The 11,697-nt window shown below is 41.8% G+C and overlaps 1 protein-coding gene across 2 annotated transcripts in view; it reads right to left on the reverse strand.

Annotated features, from left to right (window-relative positions):
* STK17A (serine/threonine kinase 17a) overlaps positions 1–5,297 on the reverse strand; it is a 38,778-nt gene extending 33,481 nt beyond the window's left edge. The window contains exon 1 of one of the 2 annotated variants that reach the window (XM_082399866.1): positions 4,952–5,297. In XM_082399866.1, the coding sequence (XP_082255992.1) occupies positions 4,952–5,151 (200 nt within the window). In that variant the 5' untranslated portion in view covers positions 5,152–5,297. The remainder of the gene's footprint in view (positions 1–4,951) is intronic. The other variant, XM_082399867.1, reaches the window with a different exon arrangement.
* Between the last annotated feature and the right edge of the window lie 6,400 nt (positions 5,298–11,697).

Genomic DNA, 11,697 nt, shown 5'->3' on the forward strand with positions numbered 1-11,697 from the left:
ATCTTGGGCACTTTGCTCAAGCTTTCTGAGTCTCAGATTGCTCACCTGTAAAACGAGGTTGATGGCACTAACCTTGCAGGGTAGTGAACACTAAACAAAATGACATCTCCAAAGTGTGTAGCATCCAGCAAATGATCAGTAATCAGTACACAGCAGCTATTTTTATTGTTTGGGGCATTAATTTCAGATCTACGATAATTTGTAAAAAAAATAATCATACAGAACAGAGGAGTTTTGGAGGTGATCTAATTTGAACTCTCTACTAGATGCATAAATTCCCTCTATAAGTCGGGTTCCTTCTTCCCTTCCTGAACAGGTGAATCAATGACTGTAGCTACTTAACTTTCTAATGCACTTGATTCAATAATCAGATTTTATAAAATTTTGTTATTGTAGTTTTGTAAAGAGGCTGAAATTCATTAAATCCTTCCGTTTATGTATTTTTTAAATTTAATTTTTATTTTATATTGGACTATAGTTGAAGGTTTATGTATTTTAAATTAGGATTTTACTTTTAACACTGTAAGCCCTAACTTTTCAAAATTAAAACAGTTGACTTAATGAAGCATCTGCCTTAGAGCAGGAGCCATATTTCCTAAGTAATGTCTGATGCTGAATCACAAACATAGCCAACTGTTTTTACCCATCCAAAAATATTGGATTATCCAAAACTGGAAATATTTTTCAAACTAATGATAAACTGCCAAGAAATCTTAAATAACAGTTTTCCTCAAACAAGGTGCAATTTCTACATGGATAGTATTATTTAACAAGGGTCTTTATTTCTAAAGAAACTACAGCTTACAATTTATGACATATGCTTAAGTAGCTGTAAGGTACTAAACCTGAAGCCATTACCTACAGACAGGAATCTAGGTAAAGCACATCCACCTCCCGAAACACATCCACCCGTGCATCCCCTTCGGCTCGAACACCCTCTAATTCTCTGATAAAAATCCTTCCTTGTTCCTGTTACTCCCAACCGCTCTGAGGATAATGAGATAGGACGTCCCTGTCTACCGTAAGGCCCAGCTGAGACAGGCTGGGACCTGGGACCCTTCACCTGAGCGCTTGCACCTGGACAAACATCTCCTCGAGCAACAGAATACAAAGAAACTCTAAGGGACTACGAATAACTGCACGCATGCGCAGGTGCGGTCAATTATGAACAATAAGATACAAAAAGGCCACAGACCAACTGCCACTTCTGAGAAGCTGCGAGCAAAAGTGGGGGGCTGCACGTGATCCCTGCACACAGCACCACCAAGGGGGTGGGCAGACCACCGAAGCCACCCCTCCAGCCCGACCCAGCCATTGGCTCCCACCCTCACCCCATTTAAGGGACCAGCTTCCCCCCCCCCCCCACCTTGGGGAGCGAGCAAGGGCACCTGCTTCTTGTTTTCGTTCCCTCGTGCTGCAGCACGGAGTCCCAGTAAAGCCTTGCCTGGAACGCTCCTCTGGCCTCTTATCCATTAATATTGATTAAAGAGTCCAAGGACCAAGGTGGGTGACACAACCGGGGAGGGAAGCATATGACACCAAAGCTGGGCAGGGTTTGTTCCAATTTGGAACTCATTAACCTGTCTGCTCATAAAAACGATGGGAAATTGCTTTAGCCACAAGATAGACTACGGATTGTTCTTTGAGAAACATCTGTGGTATAATGGAAGTGATTTCAAAGAGTCCCAGCTCAGGTGATTCTCACAAGACTCAATCTGTGTCTTGATTTTCTCATCTGAAAAAAGGGACTCCCAAACCTGCTTGTGATGAGAAGTAAATGAGATCATGCAAGTGAAAGCACCTGTAAAACTGTAGAGCCCTATACATTTATGAAGGACCCGTTCCAGCAGAGAACTCATATTTATACCTTTTTTCCCCCCACAGGAAACATCAACTATGAGTAAGTAATAATATAAAAAACAAAAGATGTTCTTTTGACTTTAAAGATCTCTTTTTTCTGAAGATAAAATGTATGAGTATGTCAATAAATGTTCAAGTTGAGGACTAGGCAAATCATTTGATGTGGAATTAGTATAATTTAAAATTCCTAGAAACATTTTTGTGTTCCTACACTATCGGTTAGAACTCGAGAAGTCAACACTTTGAAAAAAATTCTCAGAACTCAAGGTCATGGCTCCTGCGCCTCGCGTCGTTACTGTGGTTTCCACTGGCACCTGTCCTGCCTCAGAGAAAGGTAACAAGCCTCAGGAATAATAAGTCAAGCTTCCAGCAATAAAAGCAAATTTTACATCCTATACTTACCCACATTTAGGTTGCTATGGACTCTGCTGGAGACTTGAAAGAAATGTGACATTTCTTAAAATAATCAACATTACATACTTTCATTACTATGGAATCAATATCGACCATTTTAAAATGTTTTCTCCAAACAACCATTTCACTGAAAGCTTTATATTTCTGTAAGATAAAATAATGGGAACACCCAAAAGAACTCAGTTTCTGTGTTTGGACAGTTAGCTCTTCACACCTCTTCAACATTTTCAACTAAATGAAAGGCCATAGAACAAAATGAATAATCTTTGTTTTTCATACCACATCGTTAAAATACAACGTGAGTAATTAAGTTCTGTATCAGCATGAGATCGATTCGTTATATCAGAAATGCAATCAGAGTTAACAGTTGGAAAAAGATGCAACTTTTCTTACTACAGAAAGGAATACACATAAACACACTTCATTATGTCAAAACTACAACACACAGGCAAAACTTATAAACCTTAAACAAAGAGCTTCTAACACAAAACAGAGCTTTTACTTCCTGAGACTTCTGAACAGTTCTCTTGTCTTTTGGAATGAGGTTTTATTACTTTTGCAACAGACAAGAAGTATTTTGAGGTCGTGCGCATTTTCCTGTTTTTGCCTTTTGGTTACATGTAAAATACCATTCACTGAGCTACACAATGAACTGCATTTTTTGAGTGCGCCCCGGAAGCTAAGTACAGCCTTTATGCTACAGATGTGTTTAATTTATTTAGTTCTCTCAACTCTATGAGGCTATCAATGGTTAGGTAACTTACTCAAGTACACATAACTAGTAAGTAAAGAGCCAAGACTCAATCACGGTCTGACTCCAAAGTCCATGTTCTTGACTACTGCATTACACTTCTCCGTGATGAAAAGAGAACCAAAAAGAAACAAATACATTCGTTCTCTTTTTCAGTTTTAGGCTCTTATATCAAGTATCTAACTGCATTGTTCTGCTGCTTCAGGAATTATTACTTACGTAAAGAAATTTATATAAGAAGAGATATGTAGAAAACGTCATAACCTTCAAACAAACACACTTTATAGGCGAGCTAATTTTATAATAGAGAGAGTAAAATGAAAGTTGAAACATTCCCGGAGGAATTGTCACACAGCTGGTAGGGCGCAAATCAATTTTTTTTCAGATTAAATCATTTACTGCAAAGTCTGCAAGACAGTGCTTGCCACCTGAAGACATTTCAGTTTTGTAATATGTTCTCGTTTTGTGGAATGAAGCCAGACAACCAAACAACGGAGAGTCCTAGTTTTCCTTCTTCAAGAAATCAGGGTTACTTCAGAATGTCTGGAATTTTGACCAATTAGAATACCTACATGAGTCAATAGCTGTCTACCTCTTCCTTTGTCATAAGGCGTGCACAGATCCAGTTAATTAGTGCCTAGCACAGTGAAGTAAATCTTCTCCCAGAAAGATGTTTCTCCTTGTAACATTTGGAATAAATAAGACACTTTTAAGGTAGGTTTCCTTGCCAAAAAAACTATTTCTAAAAGTTACCTTAATATTTGTAAGGCAGTTTGTTTTTAATATTGTAATCACTGTTACAAGGACTTCTTTTTCCAAGAGCCCCAGGTGAAGGCTGTTACAACTGTCGGGCCCTTTCCCCATTACAACGCGGCGCGGTTTTGCAACCATGTGCTATGTGCCAGGCCCAGTGGCTTGTGCTTTACAGCCACTGCATCTTCACGACACCCCCGACGGAGACACTGTCACTATGCTGATTTTATGGGTGGCAAACGAGAGGCTGGGGAGTCTAAGTCACCGTCCAAAGGCACACAGAGCAAGCAAGGTGGGGATCTGAGCTCGGGTCTGACCCCAAAGCCTGTGCTTTTGACAACTTCTCCAAACTATTCTCAAAGAAAAAGGGAGTCGCTCCCCAAACCCCTATCACACTCTTGGACCCCTCCTCTTCAACGTACAAGATGTAAAGGATCCAAACAGCCTTCACCTTGTGCAATTTTAAAAAGAGACCGAGTTCTAAGCCCTCCCGACCCCTACAAAGCAAGAGTGGGGAGGGGAAGAGAAGGCAAGGGCCGGTTTTCAGCTGAGAAAGTCAGACGAGGGCCCGAAGCCTACAAGTGAAACCGACCTGAACTTAAAAGGCGCAGGGACCTCATTTCAGAACGAGAGCAGCACAAACCCAAGAAACCGCAACTGAAGTCAGCAGGAGGCGGCTGACAGAAGTTCGCCCAGCGCTGGTGCAAAGGAAGCTGTCACGCTCGGCGTTCTGCTCTCTGCTCTGTCACAGCCGCAGAGGGAGAAGCAGGAACCCACAAGTTCCAGGGGCAACACCAGAGCTGCCTTCACACCTCTGCTCTGGCTTTAGACTCACCGCCGCGGGTAAAGGTTCGCAGCGTGGTTCCCACGCCGTCTCGTTAAGTTACCGAGCCAAGGACCACAGAGGCCGAAAGGCCCGGAGCAGAGGAAGGGGTCAAGGTTCTCGGGGACCCACGCGGGAGACTTTCTCACGGCCGCTACCCAGGGTATACAGCACACGCCGGCGGAGCGCGCCGGCTCGGGGGACGCGGCGCGCGCAAGGGTGGCCGGGGGGCCCTGCCGCCCTAATCGCCGCCCGCACCCAGCTCTGTGCCCGGTTCCGGCGCGCTATCTGCCCCCGCCGGCCTCCCGCACTTATCTGCTCCCCGCCCGCCCGGCCCTCGCCCGCCTCACCTGCCCAGCTCCCGGCCCGGGCTCAGGCTGTAGGCGTCCTGGAAGGGCTCGGTGCACACCGCGGTGCGGATCTCCGTCAGGAGCCCGCGGGGCGGGGGCGGCAGCCGGCGTGGTGTGCTCAGACCCCGGCCGACGCGACCCGAGCCGGGGGCGGCGGCCGGGGAAGAGCCGCCGCTGCCCGGCCTCTCCAGAGGAATCATGGCGCTCGGACGCTCTTTCGTTCCGGCCGCCCGGCTCGCTCCGAGCTGCCAGCGGGTCACGGCCCCGCCTCCAGCTGCCTCGAGAACGTCTGAGGAGACCAACCGCTCTGCCCCGCGCCGCGCACAGAGTGCCACCGGCGGCCTCCTAGCCGTCCGGTCCCGCCCCGCGCTCGGCCCCGCCCCTCCCCTCCCCTCGGCCCCCGCTGAGCTTCCGCGGGGCCGGAGCGCCGCGTGCCTCACGCGCGCCCTCTGCAGCCGAGGGGGAGAAGGTGCAGCCTGGCGGGCGGCCTCGGGGTGGGCCCGGGCAGTCTGCAGGCGACCAACAGCACCACCCTTCTGGCTGGAGGACCCGCTGCGTCAGCCACTTACGCACCTGCTGAGCATCTGAGAGTTGCAAACCTGAGCCCTCCGTTAATGAAAGGCGTAGGAGCTGCCAGCCAGAGCTTCACGATCCCTTCCCTTGGGCGGCTCAGGAGGGGTGATGAGACTCAGATCAGGGCTGCTGTACAGCACGCGGAAGCTGCCCGGGGCAGCTGGTTGCTGCCCACGTTGAGAGGAGGACGTGGAGGCAAGAGGTGGATAAATATTTTTAAGCTCTCACACCAGCCCTATGAAACAGGCACTATTATACTGTCTGCAGTCTTCTCTATATTTAACTTTCAAGGTGCTCTCATCCGGTCTTGTGGCTTTAATTACATCCGTATGCTCATGACTACAAAATTTTTATCTTCAGCTTCCAACCATTCTCTGAACTTCGGACTCATATATTCAAGTATACACTTGACATCACCTGTTAGACGCCAAATTAGCATCTCAAACGTAACGAGCAAAAGTCAGGTCCTGATCATCCTTCACTCCTGCCCAGTTTCCCCACCTGGGTAAATGTAGCTCCATCCTTCTGGTGGTTCAGGGCAAAAACCTTGGCGTCAGCACTGACTCCTCTCTTTCTCTCATACCTCTCATCCAATTTATAAGTAAATCCTCTTGGCTTTCACTTCAGAATATATCCAGAATCTGATCACTTCTCTTCACTTCCACATTACCACAATTAGCATTCTCTCTTGTTACCTGCTTCCATCCTTCTTCCTCCCCCATCCCACACAGTTTATTTTCAAGGCAACCAGAGTGATCTTTTTAAAATCTAAATCAGCTCATGTCACTGCTCTGCTTAGAGTTTTGCGATGATGAGCTAGTCCACTTGTGATCAATACTCTCACTGAGAACTATTAGAAAAGAATTTAAAACAGTCCTCTACTTGAAACATCAGAGAGTTTCAAAAGCAGCAAGAACTTGGATGACTAAGATCCTGGAAAGGAGGGCAGCCCAGAATGGCACCACTTTCCCATGAGGCATTTGATAATTCCAAAGCAATGACTGAAAGGGTGAGAAAGTAAGTAGGACTTTCGGCATCTCACCAGGCTGGGGAGATGAAAAATTGGAGTTTAGGATCTACTAAGGAGAAAGAGCTGATAAACACGCGAGACTTGCAGTTGGCACCCCAGAATGCTACAGCCTAGGAGCGTCGGTAAAAAGGAAATAGACCAGCCCTGCCAAGGACTGAAGAACAGCTTCAAAACGCAATAGTAAATCCCCTCTGGAGAAAAACACCATCAACCAGAGCCACACATTATCTGTACAGTATTTCATACACAATGTCTGGCACATTTAAAAATTTTAAAAGGGGCACACAAAAAGAATTATCTTAAAAACTAAGAGGAAAAGACAGAAAACAGAAATAAGCAAGCAGGAGATCCAGATACTGAATCTTAAAGACAGCTTTTTGAATAATTCTGTTTAATATCTTCAAGAAATTAAATGACAAGATAGAGAATTTCAGCATAGAACTGAGAACTCCAAAGAAGAATAAAATGGACTTTGTAGAATTGGGGGGAAAAACCCCCCAAACTAAAACTATGACTGAATAGGGATGGGTTTGATAACAGATTTGATACAACTTAAGAAAAAATTAGTGAACCTGATTAGTGAACTTAATAGGTCAAAAATTATGCAAAATGAAACACGAGATAAGAGGACATAATGTTCAGAAAAGAGAATATAGTAAGTCTCCTACATATGAACGAGTTCAGTTCCGAGAGCAGGTTCGTTAAATCCAATTTGTTCCTAAGTCCAACAAAGTTAGCCTAGGTACCCAACTAACACAATCAGCTATATAGTACTGTACTGTAATAGGTTTATAATGCTTTTCACACAAATAATACATAAAAAACAAACAAAACATAAAGAAAACATTTTTAATCTTACAGTACAGTACCTTGAAAAGTACAGTAGTACAGTACAACAGCTGGCATACAGGGGCTGGCATCAAGTGAACAGGCAAGAAGAGTTACTGACTGGAGGAGGGAGAGGAGGTGGGAGATGGTAGAGCTGAAGGATTGTCAGCGATAGGAGATGGAGGGCAAGCTGCAATTTCACTCATGCCTGATGTTGATGGCATAGGTTCAGGTTCCTTGCTGGATTCAATTGTATCTATCTTCTTGAAAAAACAATCCAGTGATGTCTGGGTAGTAGCTCTTTTTTTCTCATCACAGATGACATAGTAGCACTGGATTGCATTCTGAATGGCTGCTGCAACCTTCGTGTACCGTTCTACGTTTGGGTCCTGTGCCTCAAAAACTAACAGTGCCTCCTCAAATAAAGAAAATCCCCTTGCCGTTTCCTGAGTTGTGAATCTCAGCAGTACCAGCTACAGCACTGTTGCTTTTACACTTGCTCCTGGACATCCTGGGCTTGAAATAAAGATACTGTACTACTGTACTCTATACAGTACTGTACAGTAAAGTACACAAAAGCACAACCACTTGTAGAGGATGCATGCACATGACAATGTATGCCAGACAGGTGAACTAACTTACGTGATTGGACATGTGAACGCATGTTTGCATCTTTGAAAGTTTGCAACTTGAAGGTTCATGTGTAGGGGACTTACTGTAAAGCACGTAAGGTATGTGTTTAAATGTTCTAACACACATGTAATTGAAGCATCAGAAGGAGAGGGGAGAGAAAAAAAAGAAGCAATAGTTTAAAGAATAGTGGCCAGGAATTTTTCAAAACTAATGAAAGACAATAACTCACAGAATCAAGAAACATTGTGAATATCAGCAGGATTTCAAGCAAAGAAAACCATACCTAGGCAGATCACAGTAGACTACTGAGAATTAAAGACAAAGAGAAAAATCTTGAAAAAAAATAGGCACAGGAAGCAGATATATTACCTGCAGTAGAGCAACAGTAAGATCAAGAGCTTATTCTCAAAGACAAATTGGAAGCCTAAAGACCTTCAGATAGCTTCAAAATGCTAAAAGAAATTAGCTGCCGATCTAGATTATATACTACCCAGTAAAAAATATTCTTCAAAATTGAAAGTAAAATACAGGCATTTTAATGACAAACATTAAGATCATCAGCTGACCTACATTAAAGGAAATTCTAAAAGGAGTTTTTTAGGTAGATAGAAAATAATCCCAGATAAAATTGTGGAGATGTCTGAAGGGATGCAGAAGAATGAAGGGATTAAGCCGTGGCTAGATATAAATAAAATAGGAACTGTATAGAACAATAAAAATAATGTCTTGGGCTTCCCTGCTGGCCCAGTGGTTGAGAATCCGCCTGCTAATGCAGGGGACACAGGTTCGAGCCCTGGTCCGGGAAGATCCCACATGCCGTGGAGCAACGAAGCCCACGCGCCACAGCTACTGAGCCTGCACTCTGGAGCCCACCAGCCGCAACTGCTGAGCCCACGCGCTACAACTACTGAAGCCTGTGTGCCTAGAGCCTGTGCTCCACAACAAAAGAGGCCACTGCAGTGAGAAGCCCACGCACTGCAACGAAGAGTAGCCCCCACTTGCCGCAACTATAGAAAGCCCGCGCGCAGCAACAAAGACCCAAAGCAGCCAAAAAAAAAAAAAAAAAAAAAGGGGAGTTTAAATATATATAGAATTAAAATATACACAATAATAACACAAAAGGAGAGAGGGAGTAAATGGAATTAAAGTGTGCTAAAGTCCTAGCATTGAGTGGGAATTGATAAAAGTACCAGGCTTTAATAAATCAAGAATGAATATTATAATCTCTAGAGTAACAACTAAAATAATAGAAAAAGAATGAATAACAAGTTAATGGGGGGGGGGAATGGGATGATAAAAATATTTAATCCAAAAGAAGAAAGGAAAGCAAAAGGATCATAAAGTAAGAATAGACAAATAGAAAACAAATAGTAAGATGATATGTTTAGGCAAACTGAAGTTGTTTTTTTAACAGCAGTTACTTTAAATTTAAATGGAATTTGATATACCCCCAATTAAAATACAAAAGTTCTAGACAGAATTAAAAAATAATAGCTGTGTGTGCTTCAATAAGACACCTTAAATAGCAAGTTACAGAAAGGTTGAAATTAAAAGGATAGAAAGACTTATGCCATGTAAATAGTACCTAATAGAAAATTGGTGCAGTTATACAAATATCAGACGAAGTAGATTTTTAAGGCAAGAAGCATTACTAGAGGTAAAGAGGAACATTTCTCAATGATAAAAGGATCAATCTTAAGTAAGTTATAAAAATTCTAAATTTGCAGTCTTAAAAATATAGCATTGAAATATACAAAGCAACATGACAGAACTAAAAGGAGAAATAGATCCACAGTTGTAACCAGGGATTTTTAACGGGCTCCTCTATGTAACTGATAGAACAAGCGTACAAAAGAAAAAAAAAAAAAAGGAAACATTTTTAGCAGTTTTGAGCAACACAATGAACAAGCTTGATGTAACTGATGTAAATACAACACTGCAGAATACACATCTTTTTGGTGCAAAGAGAACATTTATTGATCATGTACTGGCTCGTAAAGCACATTTCAACAATTTTGAAGGACTGAAGTTCTATAGAGTGCTATGTTCTGTGATCGTAGTGGAATTAAGCAGGAAACCAAATGTTACCCATCAGTTTGATATACAACTACAACCGAAATCTCTATAAAATCACAAATGCTTGGAAATTAATCAATTCATCTCATTTGTGGTGATAGAAATCAGAAGAGGGGTTGATTTTAGGGTGGAGGAGATTGACTGAAAAGGAGCAAAAGGGGACTCTCTGGGGTGATGAAATATGCTATTTTTTCAGGGCTATGGCTTACATGGATATATGCATTTTCAGAACTCATTGCGATCAGTGAATTTAAATTACACCTCAATTTTTAAAAACTTCTGTTTTATAGAAGTTTTCAAACCAATGGAAAAATGTGGGCTCAGAAATATTAAACAAAATTAATTAATTCGAGCAATGTACTCAAAGATACATCATGACAGAGTAGATTTTATCCCAGGAATGTTCAGGATGTTTCACTACATGCTCAGATTAGTGGAGAAAAGGAATTCCATCAACTTAATAAATACTGGGAAAAACATTTTATAATATTCAATACCCATTCATGATTAATTTTTTAAAATTTAGCAACCTCAAATAAAAAGGAATATCCTAAACTTAATATGACATATCCCTCAAAACTTGCAGGAGCATTATCATCGAAGTCGGGGCATAACGATGACACCTGCTCTCACAACCCCTACCCAGTGTTGCAGGAGAACCTGAGTGGTTCATGTTGGAAAGGATGAGTTAAAATGGTCAGGAAGGAAAAGACAAACTGTAGACAGTTTGAGTACATTTCTACATTACCCCAAAGAATCGACTGAAAAATATTAAAATTAAAAATTAGACAAAGGTGATTAAATATAATGAAAATAAATACCAGCTTTCCTACATAGAAACAATACAAGGAATGAAAGCTAATGGGGAAATTATTCTATTTGCAATAGAAGGAAAAATAAAGCCTGCAGAAATAACCCTCACAAAAAATGCACAAAGCCTACATTTTACTTTATAACTATATAGAACATAATTATTCTAGGAGACATAAAAGAAGACAAATAGAGATACATAGCATGTTCTTTGATGAAGAGATTAGATTCTGTAATTCTTTGTAAATCGATCAATATATTTAACAAAATTCTAATAAACCCCCAAATGATTTCTTTTGGAATTTATTAAAATTATCCCAAAGTTTATCATGAAGAATGTTCAAATGTGAGTAGCTAGGAAAATTTTGGAAAAGAAAGTTGGTAAGGAGAGAATTGTCCTAATAGACACTAAAATTTATTATGAAATAAGACAGCTCAACATAATAGAATACATAGTTTTAAAATAGAGTTATTATATGTATGAAACTAAAATAGGTCCCAAATCTTCTAACTCATTAATTAAATTAAATGTAAAATAAATCAATTAAATATAAAAAGACTAAAATCTGGAAATAAATAGTATATGACAGCTGATTTCTAAAGGAGAAATAATTTCTAAACTATTGACTACCTAAAAATTCAAAATTCTTGTATATATTAAAAAAGTTAGGCCTTCCCTGGTGGCTCAGTGGTTAAGAATCTGCCTGCCAATGCAGGGGACACGGGTTCAAGCCCTGGTCCGGGAAGATCCCACATGCCGCGGAGAAACGAAGCCCGTGCGCCACAACTACTGAGC

The sequence above is a fragment of the Balaenoptera borealis genome (genome assembly GCF_965194805.1).
Source record: "Balaenoptera borealis genome assembly, chromosome: 7".
Taxonomy (NCBI): domain Eukaryota; kingdom Metazoa; phylum Chordata; class Mammalia; order Artiodactyla; family Balaenopteridae; genus Balaenoptera; species Balaenoptera borealis.